Genomic DNA, 22,096 nt, shown 5'->3' with positions numbered 1-22,096 from the left:
TTGATGTATTTTACTGAAATTTCTGCTTGAATTTCAGACTTAATTAAAACGAAGAGATGGCCCGATATGGTTGCTGATGCACCTTCAAATTTATGGAGTTTCTGTGAATATATTTTTGGGAGTGATCTTTGAGGCGGGAGTCAAGAGAGTTGAATCATTATGGGACTTCATGTATTAAAGATCTTTTAATAGTTTAAAGCACATTCAAAGCACAGATCATTCCTATAGAAAGCAGTTGCATCCATTTAATTCCTGCTCCTCCTTTTGTTGCCTTTCATTAACTTCCTTCAGCACCTTTTTTGCACCAAATTTGTCTTGTCTATTCGTTGAAATTTGCTATCGCTTACGGGTATTTTTTGTTTGCTCCTCTTGTCGATTATTATTATACTTTTATTTCCACTTGTTCTAAACAAGCATTCAGGCAGCTAGCACTCGACAGATTTTTCTTGCTTTAGTTCGAGTGCACTCGAGGGCAGCGTCTGTCCCTGTCCCTGTCCCTGTCCCTGTCTCTGTCCTCTTTTTCCTCATTTCAGACTCTCCATCAAGCGCTCTCTCTGTGCTACTGCTATTCAGCATTCAGTAGTCGCTATATCCATTCAAAAGTTGTACAAAAAATATATATAAAAAGGAAGAAAAAAGAAAAAACGTTCACGTTCATTCATGCTCATTATCCTGTAGATTATTCGGTACTTTACAGCGCTCAGTGCGATAATAACGATGTTGTGTTTCGGAGCCAAGGACGCTGGAAGGAATACACTGGCAGATAAATTAGAGCAAGAAGCTAGAAGAGGTCTGGAAAGTCTTTTAATATGTTTAAGCCTCTACAATAATTCTTTTGGTTCTTCTTTTATTTTTGAATATTTTTAAATATTTTTTCGCTAATTTTCATAATTTTTTATTTATTTTCTTCCACTGCATTTTGTCAAGTTTGAGACTTCGAAGCTGCTCTATTCTAAGCAGGGGGCAACTTAATGCAGTTTTGGCCTCGTCCTTGTCCTCTTCTATGCTGTCCTGTCCTGTCCTGTCCTGTCCCGTCCTGTCGCCTGCTCGTTGATGACGATGATGATGACTGCACTTGATATTTGCCGTCTGAATGCGGCTTTGGGTGAAGCAGAAGCAGAAGCAGAAGCAGAAGCAGAAATCTCTTTGCCATTTAAAGCTGATTAAGGCTTTGGCCCTTTAGTCCATATATATTTCGGACTCTTTGTCGTATTTTGAGTGGGGCAGAGCAGGGTCCTACCTATCCACCACCACCTATCACGAGCCATTCAAGAGTCCTGGCTTTTGTTGTCGCCAGCTCCGACTTTTGCTGCACATTCCCTCTCTCTCCCTCTATGCGGCTGGCTGTCGTTTCGGCTTTTGTGTGGATTATTTCGCATTTACTCGTAAGTTCTCATCTCACCTCCAACCACGTGGCTGCTGCCAGCTTCAGTTAATTTTTGGCCATTTAAATGTTAAATATTTTGTGAGGATTTATTTAGTTCCACGCTACCTTTTGGCTCGTTCGCCCGCTCGTAAATCCCCACGTGTGGCCTGTGCGTGCTTGTTGTCGCTGCTAAGCTCGTCAGGTATCCCATCCTCACCTCAGCTCTGCTTGCTGCAAGGACCTGCCGCTGTGCCTGCTCCCTAATGGACCTGCTGCCTGCTGCCTGCTGCCTGCTTCCTGCCTGCCGTCAAGCTGTTGTCATCATCGCCGCTAAGCCCCCGCTTGAGTGGCAAATGCCGGGCCTTTCGTATGCACAGCCCTTGGGCGCCGCCGCCGCCGCCGCTGATGATGATGTCCGGCTTAGGTAATGGCAATTTAATAAGCTTCTAAATGTTGCTGTCGTCTCTGGGGCTACATTTTGCACTTAGCCAGCGGCATTGGCCGCCACACAAACTATGGCGATTAGGGATATTTGTCAGCTGAGACCCAAGCATCCAATCGGGGTCACCAGGTGGACGGATGTACGCGACCATTTCTTTATTTCCGCGACACTTTAAGCCAGCCTTGAGGTCAGCCCTGCACTGAGCTGACAGTTTTCCAGGCTAACCTTCACGAAGCGAAAACATGGGCCAGGAAGGGGAAAGTTATGAGTAGGAAGTGCGCGTCGGGGTCACCTTTCTGCAGTTGGTTTTGCGCTTGAATAGAGCATCCTGTTTCTTGATAAATGTTAGAGCCATAATTGCCTTTAAAATCCTTTCCAAACTGCATTTTCCACTCAACTTTCACTCCACCTAAGTCCTCGGGGTCACCACCTCAAACCTCAGCAATCTTTCACCTCCCAAAAAGAAGCAAAACCTTTTGTGGCTCTTGCACTCAACCCTCTCCCCAGTGTGCCCAGATAACTTTTTTAGCAATCATTTTCCTGTGCCATTTGTCATAGCCAAACTACCGTGTCGGGGTCACCCGTTTCGCAGCGATTTTCTCGCATATTTCACCTCAGCGCCTGTGTCCAGCTTAGGACAATTACAACACGCAGGACGAGTTTTACAGCGAGAGGACCAAGAGGACAGTTCACAAAGTCGACAAGCGTAAAATTGACAAACGTTTTTGCCCCAAAATGCATTCAACGTTCAGGCCAAACAAAGGCAAGCCTGGGGTGGGCGTTCGCTTGGTACAATGAAAGGGTGACAAGAGCAACAGCAGCAACATGAACAAGGACAGCCACAATGATTGTTGCCTTACGCTGCTTGAGCCTGTTGACGATTGTTAGTGAGACATTGACTGAGTGTCCGGCCAGAGGAGGTGGAGCAGCAGCAGCAGCAGAAGCAGATCCAAGTTGCAGACTGACACGCCGGACGGACGATTTAATGACATTCAAAGTGTCGAGTGGACTTGAACGTAGGGTCGAGCAGAGCAGCCGGACATTGCCTTCGCCCTCTGGCACCCATCCATCCATCCATCCAACCATCCAACAGTCTGTCCAACTGCTACTCCTTCTACTCTCCTTTGGGCGGTGTCAGAGTGCATTCTTGTTGACTTACTGACACTTTGGGCCATGTTCTACCCGAGTGCTGGCTGGCCTGCTCAGGAAATTAGTGCCACAAAAGGGTTGTCCAGCGGGCAGACTCGACACACGGCCACAGCCACACTGCTGCAACGACTCCTCATTACTCAGCTCATTTGCATGCATTTCATCCGGATTCCTCAGCTCCGGAGCTCACATATTTGTCCAGCTTATGTTACCTTTTTTTTTGTTCACTTTTTCCAGTTTTATTTTGTATTTTTTGTGGGGCAAAGTGGAAGCTTAGTTGCATTACAATTTGGAGCAGTTATTGGAGTGCACTGACGACTTTGAGATGCTCTTTTGCGGAACAAAAGTTAACATTTGAGATTTCCAAAAGTCATTTGAAAACATTTTGGAACATTTAATGAGCGATTTAGGAAACATTCAAGTGCATATTTAACTCATTTTTCATATTTTTCGACAAAGTTTGAGGCTCTCAAAGGTGTTTAATATTCCCATACATCCATAAATATTTTCTAAGCTTCTCCTTAAATCCTGACGTCCCTAAATCTTAACAAAACTCCTACAACTTTGTTGCTCTCTTGTGGAAATCTTGAAAACATTTACCCAAAATTACCAAGGACACACCCAAGTAGCAAAAACAAATCCCAACTATGGCCCTTTTATTATTTCTGCCTCCTCTTTTGGCAATGTTTTTCTGCATATCTACTCGTACGTACATTCCAATTATTCCCCAGCATTCCCTGCTGTCATCATGCATGTAAAGTTCCTTGCTGCAGTTTTCATTTGTGTAATCTGCTCAACAAATACCCTCGTACCTGATGACCGAGTGATGGCCAGGGCAGAGCAGAGCAGAGCAGTTGCAGATTTACCAGCTTGATCTCTGGTCCAGCAAGGACGCCCATCTGTTCGTCTCATCTCAGCTGTGTCTCTGTGTCTGTGTCTGTGTCTGTCCTGTCTGTTGTGGCCCTCAAAAGTCTGGACTTTTCGTGTTGTGGCCCATGTAATCGCATTTGGTCAAGACGAGACGCAATGCAATTTTGGGTTCCAAGAACTTCTTTAAATAGATTTTTGAACAATGCAAAGATGGAAATTAAGTGCTTTTGATGTGGGGATTTGCACAAAAATGGTTGAAGTCTTTGCAGGTTTGTGGGCATTATTTTTAGCTTTGTAATTAAATTTCCACTTTGGCATTGGCTTTTGGCATACGGAAAGTATGAATTCAGTTGGATAGCCATTGAGGGGAGTTCCAGGTGGAAAAATGTTGAACATTTTTAAAGTGGTTTTGAATATCAGTTTGTATGCCTCAGAGGAAGGGTATTGGCCAAGGCTTTTCTTCCGTGGAGTTACGACTTTGAACAGCTGAAAAGATAAATGAATTCCCCATGTAGAACTTCCTTTACCATCGTTTAATTTTACACTAAGCATAAGCTCTCATAAATCTAAAATGCTCAGTAACTGCGGTCCCCCATTGATGCGATTTAAATTGCCAATTGAAATGTGCACTCAATCGAAGGACCTCGAACCGACCACTAATGAGGCGAGTCCGAGAAGGAGCCAGTGTTCATCCGGAATGAGGCATAAGAGCAAACCCATGCCTGCTTCTAATTGCATTTAAATTGCCACTCGTGTTATGTTAACAAATAATTAGTTGCCCATTGGGCATGAAAGTAGACCAGTGCCAGTCGTCGCTCGAGCCTCGGACTTGGTCCAGGCTCAGCCAGAAAGGCGTGGCACAGAAGGCAGCCGCTGATGGCAATTTAAGCAAAGACAAGCACAATGCAGAGACAGGGAGACAGGCTACATTGCTGCTCGGACAGCGCACCGCAGGAGCAGCAGTGGCAGCGGCAGCGCCTCATTTGCATAAACTGCGCTGCGGCACTCGACGCCAAATTGAGGAATATATTCACGGATTCAACACACAAATACAGTTTGAGGCTCCTGCCTACCCATTTGGGTAATTGAAGTTTATTTCAAGGGCTTAACAAGAGACTAGAACCAAAGTAGATCCCTAGATTTGAGCCACTTCAATTGCTCTTTCCAAATCTAAGACTTCAACTTCTTGGCACATCAAGGGTCACTCAACGTTGGCACATTGTAAAGCCATTAAATGTTCATGGAAATTCAATGAAATATTGGGCAAGGTATCGGCTAATGCACACAAATTAATTATTAGTTGGCCACAAATACAACAGCAAAGATAATATGTGCCAACAATGAGAGCCGGAAGCAGCTCGAATAGGAAACGGAAGTGGCTCGTATGCACAAGTTGCCAAATGTGTTGAAATCTCCAAAGATTAAATTGCTTTTGCAGCCAGCGAGACAGAGATTTGGGGCTGGAGACGGGGCTTGGGGATGTCTACGTCTTGGTTGGGTGCAGACTGAAGGTGCAGGTCATCAATATCCTGTCAAGCGCAACAAGGCAGAATATTCACACATTTCCGACAAATTTACAGTGGGTGCAAGGGGGAATTTAGGTGATTAATATTAACAGAAGGTACATAAGATAAATAATAAATTAAAACAGCTTAAAAATACAACTTTTAATATACAAAAATTCCCGTAAGTAGCCCTAAAGTAACTCCCATTTGACACCCAAAACTACCCTAGCAATAACTCCAATTTTTGACCACTGTTGAGGCTGCTTTGCTTCGACTTTGGTAAAATAAAAACCGAGACAGAGAGAGAGAGAGAGAGGGAGAGCATGCGAAAATTTGGCTAATACGGAATGCACGCTAAGAAATTCAAAGTGCATAGATTAAAGCGCAATGAAATTGGGCACGGGGCTACAGGGACTACAGGGACTGCAGCACCACAGGACCAGCAGCAACCCAAACGATACGAAGAGTTCGGCTCTTTGCCACCTTCTGGCAGGACGAAAGCAAACTTAATGCAATCAAGCTTAATGCAGCGAGGATGCCGGCGAGACGAGGTCTGGGCCAGCGAGGAGAGAGGAGATTTTAGAAGTGAAGGAACCAAAGCTGAAGCTGAAACTCCTGCTGCTGCCGCAGCTAAGTGAATCCTTTGGGTATATACTTGCGGTGAATTTTTAAGCAATTTACATAATAATTATCTAGACAGAGCCAGAGAGCAACCCGAACCAAAGGGAACCGAACCCAAAGGGGATTCCCGCCTCAATTATCGAACAAAACTTGAGCCAAGTTGCTGCTTGACTTTGTCTGCTGTGGCTGTGGCTGAGGTGGGTTTGGCTGCTTCTGTGCTTGGCTCTAAATTGAAATTGAATATTTAATATTTAATCAATCGATGAATCGGATTGCTGGCCACGGAGCACGTGACATAAACAAAGATAAATGTCAGCTCATGGTCAGCTCTCAGAGGTGTACGCGAGTGCTTGGTAACGTGATTCATAGATGGTGCAGTGCAGCGGTAAAGTAAAAACATTTTTGGTTTGCTGTTTACACTGCCCACTGTACCAGTTTACTGTACATATGTACGTACATACATACATATACAAACATACGCTCAGGCACGGCCATGCAGTCGTTCTCTCGCGGCTTTTCTTCGCCTTCGCTTTCGCTCTCGCTCTCTCGATCTGTCGCGCTCTCAATCCGTCGCTCTCTCGCTTGCGCTCTCGCTTGCATTAGTGCACGGGCAATTCGGCCCGCCTGAGCTTGAATTTGTTTTTGTTGTCTTTGTTGTTTGTTGTCTTGTTTTTGCCTATTTCTTTTCGCTCATCAACTTAGAACAGCGGCTTAACAGTTAATTAACAGTTCCACTGCCTTTCAGTGGACAACTGCAACTTCGTAAATGTATGCCACCGTTTCGTGCCAAACTTAACTAAAATTTGCATCTATTCATAATAATTGTGTCCTACTTTTAACTTCATTTTGCAACCAATATTTCCCTTCTTTGTGTATCGAAATCATTTTCCAACTGCAATTTCCCTTCCAAAAATATTACCAACTTTCCTGCAAGCAGCCAAACTTTAAGTCAATCGGGGAGAAAAACAATTTTTGAAAAGGGCTTTGCCGTCAAATCCAAGCGCAACGAAGGATTTTGAAAAATATTTGAAATTTACATTGTGCTAAGGGGAGGAAGGAAGAAGTGCCACAGCACAGGACAGTGGCAAGTGGAAAGTGGCAAGTGGCAAAGGGAGAGCGGGGGTGTAGATGTTGAGCGGTTGTTTAACTTAAATTGCTTTGCCGGCTGCCTGGCGGTGGTGTAGGAGGAGCAGCAGAAATTTCGAAACAAAAGCCAACAAATGCAACTTTGCTCAATGCGCTTCCGTTTCCGCTTGCCGCTTGCCGCTTGCCGCTCTTCAGCTTCTGCACCTCCGCCCCTGTTGCCAGCGATTTTCACCATCACCGAGATCTTGCTTCCACCCCCCACCGTTTCGAGGCAACTCCTTGGCACAGCCAAACTTTGGCATTGTTGTCTTTGGCTGTTGCTTGTGGCAATCACTTTCATTCGCCTGCTACCGCTCTGCACCATCTCCAGCACTGACTCCTTTCACCTCTGGCACTGGTTTTTTCCTTCCATCTCCCACACTGGCTGCCGCTTCTCTATTTTCTCCGCAAAAACCACCAAACACTTCCGTTGGACCCGCACCTCGACACCCCCTCTATATCAGCTCTAACAACCCCAGAAGCCACCATCTTTTGTATCAAAGTTTAAGTATAAAATTTATTTGTATTTTAACATTTCCGCAGCGGGTACTTGGACTTTGTGGTGCTGTTGGTTGAGTGAGGCAAGTGAGGAGGTACTTTGGGCTGGAGGATAATAAATACTTATCTGAAGGAGCCACAGAAATTGTAATATAAATTAAGGCTATCGAAACCGGGACAACAGTCTAAACTCCTCCCAAATGAACTCTCTTTGTGCCCATCTAAGTGTAGCCGCACCTTCGACTTTTGATCCTCTGTTATCCCCATTCTGTTTGCCGGCGTCAGTTGGGTTGATTTACCCCATGGAATTGCACACGTTTTTTGATTGAGCAATTACGCCAACGAGCAGGGGGCAGGAGGGTGGGCGGTTCCAGAGAGCTTTTCAAATTTCATTTAAAGTGTCAGCCACACCAGCAAAATATTCCATTTTCATAATATGACAGGCATAGAGCGGGCGCAGCCAGACATATTTGCCAGTTGCAGTTCCACAGAAATGCCGTTGTCAGTTGGGGAGGATATTTTTGGGTGGAGCGGATCCTGGACAACAGCGGCAACCGCAGTCCTGATTAGTGGTTGGGCATGACTTTTGTCCTGCTGATGGTTGAGTTCAGGCGGGGCAACAAAAGGTGATTGGGATGCTCACCGTGCAGCTTAATTTGCGCAGATTTTCCAGGCGCTGCCTGCCGGGATATAGACACAAAAGCAGAGCACAGGAGCCTGTGCCTGTGCCTTTATTTCCGATAATCGCTTTTGCCCACCAATGACATTAAAAGGCAAAGGTATAATTGCAAGTGCCACTCGCCACTCTGGCTTATCACACGCTTGGCGTTGTCCTTGCCCCCAGCAAGTGCTAACCGCAGAGAAGGACAACCAAACAGGGCAAGGAAAACAAACAAAATGCAACTTGCAATGAAAATGAAACCGCAAAAATGGTAAAGGGCGGAAAGGGAGAAGGGCAGCGTAAGCCATTTACTCGTTAACTGTTAACAGGGGTGGAAACTGGAAGGACTTGCTGTTGGGAAAACGTGCCGGAATAGCTCCAGCGACTAATAACAAAGCGACGAACAGCAGCAGCGACACAACACAATTTGCACATGAAATTAGATTTAATTTCGAAAATAGCTGCAACCAAATGTCTCTTTTAGCTGGCAGAACAAAGGAGAACAGCAACAACAGCAGAAAAGTGACTCAAAACCGAGTCAACACGCAGCGGCCACAAAAAACGAGAAAGAATGTGACAACCAACAGACAAAAGCTCGTAAAGAAGGCGCCAAAAAAACATGCAGAAAATGGAGTCACGTGGCCCCCAGCGCTTAAATTACGCCACGGGGAGTTGGAAACACACAAGCACACACACCAATGCAAGTGGTAGATTGTAAGAAAGCATAGAATACATTTTGGAATACATTTATCATGGGCTGACGAGGAAGAAAAGTACTGATATGGGTTACAGAGAGGAAATTCCATATTTGAAGTTAACATTTTGGCGCCAACAGCTGCAGCTATTTAACAACACTGCACTGTAATTAAAATATCGATAGGCTGTTAACAGAATGCTGTTAATTAGCAGCTGATAAATTAGCGCCAAATGTTAAGATTTGAAATCCTGCCACATAACGCCTCATTATTGCGTTTTTAGTGCGGGCTTTTATAGTTTCAAATTGAAAACTATTGTGCAATTTTACAACGCTGAATTATGTAACTTTTACACAGGTACATGCTGCCACAGTACACTTTTCATATACATTTCTGCACTTGCCTTTACGTTTCGGGTTCCTGCGTCATATTTTTGCAAGGTGACCACAGGAAAGCAGCCGCAATAACCCTAGATCATATGCGCGCCAAGCACAGGGCATAACAATTCCTACCGGACACACACAAAAAGTGAGCCGAAAGCGAAACAAAGCCAAACGACTGCGCAGTACCCTGGAATCAAATTACAGCGCCAGAAATCCTTGATCCCCCTGTGGGGGGACTAACCAATCAGGTTGGCCCCCCTTCATTGATTTCCATATTCAAATGTGATTGCCATGTATGCGGGAACATGTTAATTCGCTTTGAAATTTAATTGACTGCGATTCCAATTCCAATTCCCATTCGAGTGAGATTTCCATGCGGACAAGAGTCGCCTCCGACTGCCTTCGATTGCATGTGGCGCTGCCGTCTTTTGTGGCATGCCTTGCCTTTGCCACGGTTTCGTGTATCAAGTGAAAATCATCAGTTTTCGTTTGTGGCGTTTAGGGGCGAGTGCGAGCCACCGCCTTGCCTTGCCTTGCCTTGCCTGCTGCCTGTTTTGCATTGCAAATGTGGAGGGAGCTCCGTAGTGCATTCTTCATGTGGAGCGGGGAGTTTCCCCGTTGCATGCTAGCCGCACATGGAGCCTTTCTAATGTCCTGCTGTTAGCAAAGTTGCGCTTTTGCGCCATGATTTTATAGTAATTAACAGCCAGCTGCCCTGTAAATCTGACGGAGTCCTCCTCTTAGAGGAGCTCGCCAGCAGCTGGTTCCACTGTGGGCTAACTTTGTGGCTAACTGGCCAGCTGGCTGGCCCGTTTGACAATTAAAACTTAATTAATACAGCAGGAAACGCCAACCTTCGCCCTGAACTTTCGCTTGGCTTTTAATTACAATTTATTTACATGCAATTCACGTGCTTGTGGGGCGTAACCATTGAATTACATAATCGCTTTTCCCATACATTTAAATCAACTGAGTTGTTACCCTTTGCCAAAGAGTTATTAGGCGTTTTGGGGGTCGTTGTGCAAAGATAACATTTGAATCAGATCTCAATTCAAATGTTTACAGTGGCGCGAAGCCGTACAGCAGCAACAGTTGTCTGTTGTTAACAGCTATGTTATGTAGATGATTATGCTGTCAGAGGCTGTCTGCAAAGTGAACGTGCAGCTCCAGGCAAAAAATACCAATAAATGCAACCAAATACCAACTGCGGTGTAGGCATTCTGCTGCCCTTGAGGAAACGGATATTATAGAACCTGAGGTTTGAAATCTCAGGCTGCAATCAATGCAATAGCTCGTCAGATTATATACACCGAGAAGTAATGTTTAAAAGCATTTTGTTAAACCAAAAAAATTAAGTATCCAAACTACCGGTTGAAAAGCCGCAAGTGATCATGATCTCATTTTTTGTTGACCTTTTTCGTTGGAATTTTGTTTTCTCAGCAGAGTAATAAAAACAAGCCTTTAAAAAGAATCTTACTTATGGAGAATTGATTAATCAATCGTATAAAATTAGAATTTTAAAGCTTTGTGAGTCTTTACCAGCTAGTAACATTAAACAGAATATCAAAATCGAGGAATATGACTATCATCGGTATATTTACGGTATATTCTATAAATAAGATGCCATATTAGGTATATTTTTAAGGGTCAGCCGGTATATCTTATCACACCAATGCACACACGCGTGCGAAAGATCAAAACAAACCCTCCAACTCCTTTTTGCCGTGTGCGCACACCTGCGAAAGTCCAAAATATTATAAAAACCCCCAACAATATCAAAGTTATTTCACTTTTACATGAGCAGCCACAGGCAGAACAACGCGTCCGGACGACAAGCAAGTCCCAGCGCTGGCCAGAACGTAGCAGCAGTGCAGTGGAGGAGCCCCCGACAACATTTTTGGCGTGACTGCGGCGTATTAAATCAGCGTCAACGACAGAGCGTGAAACAGCAACCGGAAGTGCAGCGCGAGGCGGCGAGCAACTGGTGGCCACCACAATGGAGGTCTTTGCCTGGGTAAGACACGCCAAGGCGGAGACGCCGAAAGAGACATCGTCGTGACTGCGATTTGAAATGCAAATTAATGAGTGATTTCCTCTACCGTTTTTTTGTGTGCTTTTGCAGGGTGCCAACTCTCACGGCCAGCTCGGCCTTGGCTTTGAATCGGAGTTGTGCATGACACCGCAGCGCCTCACCCGACACTCATTTGCCCCCCAACTCGTGCGCTGCATACGCGGCGGCGGTGGGCATGTCCTCATCCTGGACACAAATGGACGGGTGCATGCCTGCGGCTGGAATAATCGCGGGCAGCTGGGTCTGGATTCGATGGAGGAGTGCCACAATGAGTTTCGAATGATTCCCACAGAGTACTTTGAGGTGGGACAAAGGATTGCAGCCATCAGAGGTCCAGTTTTATCTTCTTTATCTTCCAGGAAGTTCCCATTGAAACAGTCAGCTGCGGCTGGGACATCTCTGGCGGCATAACGCTGACCAAGCGACTATTTGTCTGGGGCTCCAATGCCTTCCAGCAGCTGGGCATTTGTCAGCGTGGCTTCATGGCCGTGCGTCGGCCCCTGCCCGTGCGTCTGCCCAAGGAGGAGCCCGCTGTGGCCATCAGCTTTGGGTTGCGTCACTGTGCCGTGCTCACGCAAGACCACAAGATCTATGTGTTTGGGCGACTGCGCGTCATGGACCCGCCGCCCATCGAGCTGGACATTACGGCCACCACGCTGCATCGCTGCAACACAATGAAGGTCCAGGTGCACAATCCGAAGGAGCTGCGCATCGTTGCCATGTCCAGTGGCCAGCATCACATGCTGCTCAAGTGCGTGGACCTCAGCCAAGAGGGCGGCAGCACCAAGCGCATACTGTCCCTGGGCGACAACAAGTTCGGACAGTCCAATGCGTTTCTCTTCGAGGCGGATGTGCGCCAGCTGGCCGTCGGCTGGACACACAATGCGGCTGTGCTGCGAAACAACGAGATCCTCATGTGGGGTCGCAACTGCTACGGACAGCTGGGCACGGGTTCGATCAGTGAGCAGCAGGCTGTGCCCAAGCCATTGAGTCTTCAGCTGCCAGAGGGTCAGACGCCTGCGCGAGTGCACATGGGTGCAGAGCATGGACTGCTGCGTACCACAGCGGGTGAGGTGTACACCTGGGGCTGGAACGAGCACGGAAATTGTGGCAACAACAGCACAGAGAATGTGTGAGTAGCTGGAAACTGGAGCTAATGATTGATATATAATCAAAATTTGTTTGTTTCTTTGTTTTAAATTTAATTGCAGTTGCAACCCTACGCTGGTGGAATTGCCGGGCCCCGTGAAGTTGGCTGGAGCTGGCTCTGGCTTCTGTTATGCCATTTGCGAGTCGTCTGTTAACTAATTTTATAATTAAATGTTGTACAAATGTTGAAAATGCCTGCCAGCTATTGCTTTAATCGTGTTTGTAACTGTATTGTCAAATAAAATAGTAATATTGCACAAAGTCGAACAAATCAAACTTAACAGAGCTGCCTGCAACATGTTCAGTTAACATTTACATCGAAGTCGCACTCTAACATAGCACCAGCACGAGCTGGTCACACTGCAGTACTGCGGCGGCCGGCACAGCTTTAGTTTCAGTTTAGAAATTCAGAACGTGAACGTCCAGAAATCTTATTCGAACACCCGCGAAATTGTATTTTGTTTAATGCCAATAAAGTGCATTGTTTTTAAATAAATAAAGTTTTCTTCTACAAAAAAAAAGGTAAATATTGCAAGCCACAAAAAACTCCATATTTTATTCAAAAATGTGCGTGTGGGGGTATCGATGGGGGGAATGTGTGGATCAATTTGGGGATATTTCGTAGAGAACAAGAAGTGCAAGGAGATAATCAGCAAAGCTCAATTGGGGACTCATCAAAGTGCCATGGGAACACTTTCAAAGCGCACAGAAATATTCATAAATGTGAAAATTAACCTGCATAAGTCAGTCACATTTCAAGCCATCTGCGGACAATTGTCGGCGGCGTCTTTTCGGTCACCAACACATGAAAAGCAATCAGTGCTGCCCAGCGTTCGTTCACCAATACACGCACAGGCAGCTCACACGCGTGTCTGCATTCGTGTGGTCCTCTGACTGGGCAGCACTGCCCGAAGGGGAAATGTTCGGCCAGCAAACAAATACACGCAAAATTCGGCGAAACTTCAACGACTGTGGCTGTATGTGTGTAGACACTAACACGCGTTGATTTTTCCTACAAATCAAATGTTTATGTGTGTAACTGATCTCCATAGACATTTACTGTAAACAAATGCCGAATGCTGGCATCGAATTACTTCTACTTCCATTGAAAAGTTTTGCCAGTCAGACAAACAGCAGCGCAGGTTCTCCGATCAGTTAGCTTGAGACGACGAACAGCAGCGGGGGTCTTTTGCTTTCATAAAATTATAGTAATTCCCGAAAAATATTCTTCGTTTAGGTTTTGATAAAATTCCACTAAAAAGATGTCGGACAACGTCTTAAATCGCAATTATTCGGAGGATGACGACACCAGGGATGTGATCGCTGCCACTGAGTGTAAGTAGTTTGTTTATTAACTGATAAATAATAATAGTAATCCACGGCTCAACCGCTTACATAGCAAACATTGCGAATGAGGCCAGCAAGCGCATCTGGCAGCCAACTGTCCAGGACGGCACCGCTGGCATCTGGGAGCCACCGGAGAAGCCCCTGCCCGATATCGTGAGTGAACCTCTAATGAGCGCCGATGTCAAGGCTATGCTTGCTTCTGCCTCGAAATTTATACGCGAAGTGGAGCGTTCTCTCTATGCAGACAACAGCAAGGATCCGGAAAGTAACTCCGAGGAGTACTTCAAGGCAGCCGAGAATTATTCGCTATATGGCGATAGTTTCATGGACTTTCCCAAGAACCCGAATGAGCAGCCCGCAAAACCTCCGCCGGGGTTCGAGCCAAAGTCCAATCCCGCCTCGGCAGTCTACCAAGGCAATCAGGTTGCGGCAGTGGCTGGAGGAACCGGCGGGCAAGGCTACTCGGGGGTAAGTTCTGCTCAGGGATCCACCTCCTCCGGCATAGGCGGCTTTCCATTGCCACTGCCGAATGCGAATCCGCAGATGTCAAACCCAGCACCGCCAATGCCTCAGCAGCAGCCCCCACATCAAATTTCGCCAGAGATCATTGCTAGAGCCATAGCCGAGTTAACAGCTCTGGCTGGCGGTGGAACTCCCATCGACACTGGAATGTTATTTCCGAATGCCTCGCAGCTTCAGGCTCAGCAGCAGCTTCAGGCTCAGCAGCAGCTTCAGGCTCAGCAGCAGCTCCAAGCTCAGCAGCAGCTCCAAGCTCAGCAGCAGCTCCAGGCTCAGCAGCAACTTCGGGCTCAACAGCAACTTCGGGCTCAGCAGCAGCAGCAGCAGCAGCAGCAGCAGGCGGCCAATCAATTCCGTCAACGGCAGCAACGGCAGCTACAGGCCAATCAGCTGCTCCAGCAGCAGCAACAGCAGCAGCAGCAGCAGCAACAGCAGCAGCAACAGGTGTCCAACCCTGCACTCGCTACTGCCGCCGTTATGTATGCCAATCTCGAGCTGCAGACGCAGGTGAACTTGCGTCAAATGCAAATGCAAAGGCTGTGCCAACAGCAACAACAGCTGCCAGCACGTGGCATCTATGGGAATAATGGAAACGGGGCACATTGCACACCGCCCAAAGATCATTCCTCGGGTGCTGGCCGCAACTAAGCGGGAGACGATTTTCTTGGCACACAACAAAATTTGCAAGTACTTCAGAAATATTTTATACCAAACCTCGAATGTAGAATACAACCAACTTTCAGACTAAAAGGCAGCCTTTATTAATAGATTCTAACAAACAATAATCACAACCGTACAACCTTTTTATCGTTAATTTCGGTTTTTTTACATTTGATACAATAGTTCCAATTCAGCAATTCCATTGCTATAATTTCAATAGTTTTCTATAAACATTTTGCACCCCGATACCGATTTTCTCAATACAAAATGTAACAAAATTGTAAAGACAAACAACAGAAACTACACTCTCAATAATGTTATTGAAATATATTTTTTAAACGATTGTAAATACAACAAATTTTACGACTTTTAAAAGTAAATTAATGTATAAGGGAAGTACAAATAAAGGTAATTTCTATGATCAAATGATGGCTAAAAGATTCTCTATGCAGGGAGAGACAACAAAGCAACCAAACAATATACAAATATTTATAGTAATTTCCACATTAAGGACCACTTTCTACTTGGCTACTGCTATGCCAATCCTATTTTGTTCCACATCAAACAACAAATAATGTTCCCTGAAGAAAACATCTCCGATGATCCAGAAATTGATGCCCGCCAAGTCCATGAAGCCCGTGATGCAGACATTATCCTCATAGGCAATGATATATTCCTGTGGCCTCACATGGAACTTTTTGCCAGCGATTCCGAGCTCCAGCACGGGGAGATATTTGATTCGCGCACACTGCACCTCCCAGAGGCCGTTGGTGGTGTTGTATTTGGCGCCGATTTTTCTGTTCAGCTGTGTGATGTCCTCAGTGGGACCCACTAAGAGGGAAGTGCCCGAATCCATGATGGCATTGCAACCGTTACAGCGACGACATTTCCGAGAAGGGAACCCTATGTAGTCCATTGTAAATTTCCACAATTTCTGTTCTGTGACGTTCACGTGGGTCAAGGAGCCGTGGTACAAACTCGAATTGGAGCCACCCAAGATCAGCGAACCACCATCGGTGGTGTTGCTCTTCAGGTGGAACGAGAAGATCGGCTGATCGACCAATTTCTGTTCAATCATCTGATAGAATGGAGGCTTTTGCCGAGTCAACGCAACTGCGGGATATGCTAGGCCAAGGACCCCATCGAAGCTGCTGCAAGTGTCCGTTTGGCTGACCAGCCCGAAGCCCTGGTTCTTGATGGAGATCTGCCCAATGGACACCGTATCCGTCGCTAGCACGCCACTCACTTCGCCTATGCCATATGTGATCTTAAACGCGGTTCCATTGGCCACAAAAGACTTTGATTTGGCTGCTTGGAACACAGAATTGTCGCAGGTCTTGGCGCAGGTGGTGCAGTTTGCATTTGGAATCCACAGATCCGAGGAGCCCGTGTCGAACTGCAAGGTGAAGGGTTGATTGCCCACCAGGCAAGGTCCGTAGAACTGAGTTTCATACGCATTGAAAAGTGGTTCGATGGCCTCTGAAGGTGCGCTGTTGGTGCTGCTGCCGCCGCTCTGGGGCGCTGCTGCTGCTGTCACTCCGAACTTTCGCCGTATGTGCTTTCGGCTTGCCCACAGATGTCTGGCGTGTGGGAGCTTTCGCTGCCTGTGTCGCTGCATTGCAATGCGGTGAAATGCGTCGCTGACACAGCCAAACGCACAGAGGAGCAGGATAACTGCACGTGGATTCATATTGAAACTGTGCTTAGCCGACAGTCTGCGTTGCGGTACTTATAGCAGCTTTCGACAGAGGCTTTATCGGGACAACCCAAAAACATTTCATGTAACATTGACACGTAAGGGCGGGCATGTGCCGAAAACACGCCTAACAATGTGTGTGACAATGTGATTTATTGGGGAATACGCGAATAGTTATCGAGGAACACAATTGCCAGAAGGTGGGAGTGTCTAGTATGTCAAAATACATAGTTATGTATTACATATGTAATACATAACCTTTTATATGAATTAAAAGCATAGTCCCAATAGCATTGTGAGGCTTGCCCATGACCACTGGTGCAGCCTAAAGTAAAGCCTTCCTATTTTATAGTTTTATACTTGCACGGCCCACTGTACATTCAATTTGCTACCTGCTTAAGCTTACGCACGGCGGCGGTAGTTCTTTCGTCTCTCTATCCCACCCACCTTCTTCGTTTCGTACCAGAAGGCTGCAGTTTCAGCGTCGAAGCTATGCTCTCGCGCTCCTTCTATCGTTCGTGCGCAGCGTAGCTTCTGCCCACTGCTGCGTCTCTGCCTTCATCGCTCTCCTTTTTACGCTCACTCTCGCTCTCTTTTAAGCTTTGCTCTGCACTGCACTGGCAATTTGGTGCGTCAGCCCTTACAGTTATTCTTGACTTGATCGTCGTTCTACGTACTTTCTCTTTGGCATTCGCAGCTGCATACATTTGAAACGAAAAGTGTTTACATGAAAAATATTCGTAATATCAGAACGAATATATATTTAAATATGTTTGTGTACATTCATAAAGTTATACAGCAAAATACATTCGTAAGCCCACTTAATGCAGTGCTTTGGCCATTCCAATTTGATTGTAGCCCAAATCATACACCGTGTAATAGGCGCCCATAAACACCTCGCCGAGTATCCACAAGTCACTGCCCGCGAGGCTGGTGAAGCTCGAGACGCACTTCTCCCCGTATTGCAGTACATAATCCGATGGCTGCAACGGGAACTCGTTTCGTGCAATTGTAAAAACCATCGTTGGCAGGCTGGAAATCGTTGAGCAGTTCACGAGGAAGACGCCACTCGTGTCTGTCGGATTGAGAACGTTTAATATTTGGTTGATCTTTGCTACCGCGGCAGCTGGAGCCACAATGAGGGAGGTGCCCACATCGAGTATGGCCTGACATTTCGTGCAAAAATTGTGCCCAGCCAGCAACGCGCTGGACATGACGAACTGCCAGTAGCCTTGCTGGGAGACAGGCACATAGGTGAGACAGCCAGTGAAGAGTGTTGAATCGATGCCTCCGAGGATGAGCTCTCCCCCATCCGTGGCACTTGTTCCGTTCCTGTTCAGATAGATGGAGAAGACGGGATGCTTGATCAGCCCCTGGGCCACCAGGTTGTAAAATGGCGGAGTAACCCCACCGATGGATATGCTGCCGTAGCCCAGTCCAAACATTCCATCAAAGGGAGAGGACAGAAACGAGGCCTCTGGTTCGTCGGTGATCTCTGCAAAGACTTGATTCTGTATGGCAAAATCCGCTATGGTGACGGTGTCCTGCGAGAGGAAGCCCGAGAGCGCCACGCCACCTTGAGAGTTGGAGGCGTATTCGATGGTGAAAGCGGTGCCATTGGCCACATAGGAACTGGAGGACTCTGAGTCGTACTGGTTGTGGCTCACGCAGGACTTGACTGTGGCCGCACACTTGCTGGAGGGCACCCAGAGATTCGAGGAGCCGGTGTCGATTAGCAGGTTGAACTTCTGCGGTGGAGTGCCAATTGTCACTGGCAGATAGTATTCCGTGTTGAAGGCATTGCCCAAACTAGCGCCGCTCGAGGCGGAGTTCTTCGTTTTCACTGTTTCCGATGTAGTTCCATTCATTTTATGCTTTATCGCCAGTGATTTCAGTTCATTCCGCACATTGTGATGGCTCGATTGAGGATTCTGACGTCTGCCCACCTTCAGGTGTTTGCGACACTCCACTTGAGCCGCGCAGAGTGCCAAAAGTAGCATCAATCCACAGCAGTTCCACTTTAGCTCCATCGCGGCACACGACTCAATGTGAGACCCTGCTCGAGTCACGTATTTATAGCAGCTCAAGCCATGCCCCAGCTCACACCACTTGGCCAAGAATTTCACGCGTGATAAAGGGAAGAATGTTGCTTCGATTCATTGCACATTTATTTATTACACTTTTTCGCTGCAGAAACTTAATTGCTCAAAGGAGCGAAACCCACGCGATTCTCGCCAAAATCAAACTGCGTGTAGTACTGTCCCAGGAAGACGTCGCCCAGGATCCAGAACTCGGTGCCAATGTCCGTGAAGGTGGACATGCAGGAGGTGTTACCCTCCTCCTGGAAGACCTGAATGTACACCGAGGCGGGCAGCTCGAAGGTCGTGCCACCAATGATGAAACTCAACACGGGCAGAGAGTTCAATGTGTCGCAGGGAATGTAGTAGCTGCCATCGGTGAGAACGGCTCCAATGAGCTGATTGATCTGCGGGTAGACAACCGAGGGACAGGCGATCAGGGAGGTGCCCGTGTCGGCAATGGCCTGGCAGCCTTCACACAACAAGTAGCCATTCCAGCTGATGTTGTCCACGGAGAACTGCCAGTAGCCCTCCTGGGACACGGGCACGTAGGTGAGATCGGCAGACATCAGGGAGACATCAACGCCACCGAGCACCAGCTGGCCACCCTCCTCGGAGGTGCCATTCCTGGCCAAATAGAAGCCAAAAGTGGGCGCATCGATCAGTCCCTGTTCGTAAAGGTTATAGAACGGTGGCACGACAGCATCGTCGGCAATGGTCAGGTAGCCCATGCCCAAAATTCCATCAAAAGCGACGCCCGTGAAGCTGTTGCCCGGCTGGGAGACAGCCTCCCCGAAGGTCTGATTGGCAATGGCCAAGCCATTGATGGTGACAGTGTCCGTGGCCAGATATCCAGTGACACTTCCTGTGCCGTACTGAATGGAGAAGTTCTGATTGTTGGCCACATAAGTGCTCGAGGCACCGGAGTTGTATTGATTGTGCTGCTGGCAGGCCACATCCGTGGACAAGCACTGAGCCGAGGGTATCCACAGATTGGCGGAGCCCGTGTCGAACACCACATTAAAGTACTGCGGCGGAGTGCCAATGCTGATCTGTCCATAGTAATACATGTTCATGGAGTTGCCCAGCTCCTCCGTGGTGAACTCGGTGTAATCGCTGTAATAGTCCGGCTGTCCATTGTCGTAGATCACATAGTCCTGGATGAGCTGCTGGTACTTGTGCCGCAACGAGCGCACCTCCTGCTTCACATGACGACGATCCCGCTTGTGCTCGCTTCGATGTATCTTGATCCTTTGCAGCTCCGCACTGGCCAGTGCCAGGACGCACAGCAGCACAAACCACTTGAACATGTTTGCTACTCCTTCTTCTCCTTTCAATTCTGTCCCTAAGTTTCTTGCGATGTTGCCCTTTTTGTGTCTGGTGCCGGACTGCTGTTGCGCCCCACACGGCCACCTCCCATTTATATGCTCGATGACAAGCCCAAAGCTGCTCGATGGATCACCAGTTGATAAAAATGAACTCACTTGATCGATAGTCCCGCATCGATCGTTGTGTTTGGGCTTACACGTATACAAAAATAAAAAACAATCAACTGCAGACTGACTTAAGGAACTTTCCATTAATGTCGCGGGATTTTGTATACAAAAATTGTGGAAATTAATTGCACATTTGCGGACTTGTGGTATCTTGTGGTAAACAAAACAAAAATCGAGTCTTATCTTATCTTTAAGTAAAAGTTGAATCGGTGGACTGATTGACCGCGAACTCTGAGAAGGTCAACAAGAAAAATGTAGAATAATGGAAATGGAAATGGAAATGGGAATTAGCTGCAGAATAATAATAATTACAATACGGAAACTTCCTCCAAAGCACCAATAAATATCAAATCAAAGTCAGAATAAGTTGCAAAAATATAATAGTAATATTTTCCCTATTTCCCAATCAAATTTGTGCCAAATTGTTGAGTAAATCAAAGCAAATCCAGGTGTAAAAGCAACCAAAAATAATAATATATATTTGTATTAGTTTCAAGTTCAATTCACAACTTTGGCGCAATGGCAATCCGCTTATATTCCATATCAAACTCGATGTAGAATGGACCCAAAAAGACATCGCCCAGCACCCAGAGATTGGCCAAATCATTGCCGCCATCCGGCAGACTTATGAAGCCCGAGACACAGGTGCCACTATAATTCAGAATGTAACTGCTGGCGGGCAGGCTGAAGTCTCTTCTTCCAATATTGAAAGTCAAGTCCGGCAGGGAGGAGACCTTATCGCAGGAGATGGTGTACACGCCATCCCGCTTGTCCGCTGCCGTGATGCCAAATCTCCGATTGATGGTCGCCAGCGTGGCAGATGGAACCACAATCAGCGAGGTGCCCGCATCGATGATGGCCTCACAATTGGCACACAACTCGGACTGGGAGTCCAGGCTGATGCTGGCGAGGGTGATCTGCCAGTAGCCGACATTCGAGAGCGGCACGTAGGTGAGGCAGCCGCTGTAGAGCGTTGGATCGCTGCCTCCGAGCAGCAGCTTCCCTCCATTGCTCGGTTCCGAGGCATTCCGGTTGAGTATCAGCGAGAACAAGGGCTCATCGATGAGTCCCTGTTCGTAGAGATTAAACAGCGGTGGATTGACGTCTCCGATGGAAATGCTGCGAAAACCCAGCCCGAAAATGCCATCAAAGTTGGAACGATTGAAGACGCTCTCCGGCATTGAGGTGATCTCGGCAAAGGTTTGATTTTGGATGGACAAACCAGCAATCTTCAGCTTATCCGTGGAGAGAAATCCCTGCAGTATGACAGCCTCCTCCCGGGTGGCGTATTGGATCTCAAAGGCGCTGCCATTGGCCACGTACGTCTTGGAGCGACTCGAATTGTAACGCTGATGCTGCCGGCACACCTGCTGAGTGCACTTCACCGATGGCACCCAGAGATTAGCCGATGCCGTGTCGAACAGCACCCCGAAGGACTGTCCACCAATGGAGACTTTCCCGTAGTATTCCGTATTGAAGAAGTTTGTGAGCGTCTCCGTGGGTACACCTGATTTTGCTGAAGTCACCTCAGCTGTCGTCGTCACGAGTCCCAGTTTGCTGCCGATGACTCTACTTTGCTGCCCCAAATTCCGCAGGATCTTCCGCTGATCCGTGTCTCGTTGGAGCTCCACCCGGTGGATTCCCTTTCGGCGCGATCTTCTCGCTTCAGCGCTGGCCAGCAGCAACGCTAGCAGCACGAAGCTCAACCCCAGTAGTCCGAACTGCATAATACTCGGGCAGCGGCGGCAACTGCTCTGGCTCTAAG

At 47.2% G+C, this 22,096-nt stretch overlaps 6 protein-coding genes across 6 annotated transcripts; 2 read left to right on the top strand and 4 right to left on the bottom strand.

The window, feature by feature from the left end:
* The first annotated feature begins 11,255 nt into the window (after positions 1 to 11,255).
* Positions 11,256 to 12,742, top strand: LOC117582150 (secretion-regulating guanine nucleotide exchange factor). Its single transcript, XM_034269734.1, has 4 exons — positions 11,256 to 11,329; positions 11,438 to 11,689; positions 11,746 to 12,518; positions 12,598 to 12,742. Exons 1-4 carry the CDS (start codon positions 11,312 to 11,314, stop codon positions 12,692 to 12,694), a joined length of 1,140 nt encoding a protein of 379 aa, XP_034125625.1. The 5' UTR covers positions 11,256 to 11,311; the 3' UTR covers positions 12,695 to 12,742.
* A 1,030-nt stretch (positions 12,743 to 13,772) lies between these two features.
* On the top strand, positions 13,773 to 15,151 carry LOC117582147 (general transcriptional corepressor CYC8). The gene is made up of 2 exons (XM_034269732.1): positions 13,773 to 13,870; positions 13,935 to 15,151. Exons 1-2 carry the CDS (start codon positions 13,798 to 13,800, stop codon positions 15,047 to 15,049), a joined length of 1,188 nt encoding a protein of 395 aa, XP_034125623.1. The 5' UTR covers positions 13,773 to 13,797; the 3' UTR covers positions 15,050 to 15,151.
* A 405-nt stretch (positions 15,152 to 15,556) lies between these two features.
* Positions 15,557 to 16,766, bottom strand: LOC117582149 (cathepsin D). Its single transcript, XM_034269733.1, has one exon. It carries the CDS (start codon positions 16,749 to 16,751, stop codon positions 15,582 to 15,584), a length of 1,170 nt encoding a protein of 389 aa, XP_034125624.1. The 5' UTR covers positions 16,752 to 16,766; the 3' UTR covers positions 15,557 to 15,581.
* An 802-nt stretch (positions 16,767 to 17,568) lies between these two features.
* On the bottom strand, positions 17,569 to 18,818 carry LOC117582167 (aspartic proteinase A2). The gene has a single exon (XM_034269767.1). The coding sequence runs from the start codon at positions 18,785 to 18,787 to the stop codon at positions 17,579 to 17,581; it is 1,209 nt and encodes a 402-aa protein (XP_034125658.1). The 5' UTR covers positions 18,788 to 18,818; the 3' UTR covers positions 17,569 to 17,578.
* Positions 18,819 to 18,901: 83 nt separating this feature from the next.
* Positions 18,902 to 20,231, bottom strand: LOC117582168 (lysosomal aspartic protease). Its single transcript, XM_034269768.1, has one exon. It carries the CDS (start codon positions 20,143 to 20,145, stop codon positions 18,955 to 18,957), a length of 1,191 nt encoding a protein of 396 aa, XP_034125659.1. The 5' UTR covers positions 20,146 to 20,231; the 3' UTR covers positions 18,902 to 18,954.
* Positions 20,232 to 20,823: 592 nt separating this feature from the next.
* LOC117581903 (procardosin-B-like) lies at positions 20,824 to 22,096 on the bottom strand. The gene has a single exon (XM_034269371.1). It carries the CDS (start codon positions 22,056 to 22,058, stop codon positions 20,835 to 20,837), a length of 1,224 nt encoding a protein of 407 aa, XP_034125262.1. The 5' UTR covers positions 22,059 to 22,096; the 3' UTR covers positions 20,824 to 20,834.

Source organism: Drosophila guanche, unplaced genomic scaffold, assembly GCF_900245975.1.
Source record: "Drosophila guanche unplaced genomic scaffold, DGUA_6, whole genome shotgun sequence".
In the NCBI taxonomy this organism is placed as follows: domain Eukaryota; kingdom Metazoa; phylum Arthropoda; class Insecta; order Diptera; family Drosophilidae; genus Drosophila; species Drosophila guanche.
Note: the sequence above shows the minus strand (reverse complement) of the source record. Positions and strands in the feature narration are given on the sequence as shown.

Excerpts from the sequence above, each read along its gene's own strand:
- LOC117582150 (XM_034269734.1), top strand. Across the intron at positions 11,690-11,745 it reads TTCCCACAGAGTACTTTGAG|GAAGTTCCCATTGAAACAGT; the intron begins GTGGGACAAAGG and ends TTTATCTTCCAG. Across the intron at positions 12,519-12,597 it reads AACAACAGCACAGAGAATGT|TTGCAACCCTACGCTGGTGG; the intron begins GTGAGTAGCTGG and ends ATTTAATTGCAG.
- LOC117582147 (XM_034269732.1), top strand. The coding sequence starts at position 13,798 with ATGTCGGACAACGTCTTAAATCGCAATTATTCGGAGGATGACGACACC. Across the intron at positions 13,871-13,934 it reads TGTGATCGCTGCCACTGAGT|CAAACATTGCGAATGAGGCC; the intron begins GTAAGTAGTTTG and ends CCGCTTACATAG.
- LOC117582149 (XM_034269733.1), bottom strand. The coding sequence starts at position 16,751 with ATGAATCCACGTGCAGTTATCCTGCTCCTCTGTGCGTTTGGCTGTGTC.
- LOC117582167 (XM_034269767.1), bottom strand. The coding sequence starts at position 18,787 with ATGGAGCTAAAGTGGAACTGCTGTGGATTGATGCTACTTTTGGCACTC.
- LOC117582168 (XM_034269768.1), bottom strand. The coding sequence starts at position 20,145 with ATGTTCAAGTGGTTTGTGCTGCTGTGCGTCCTGGCACTGGCCAGTGCG.
- LOC117581903 (XM_034269371.1), bottom strand. The coding sequence starts at position 22,058 with ATGCAGTTCGGACTACTGGGGTTGAGCTTCGTGCTGCTAGCGTTGCTG.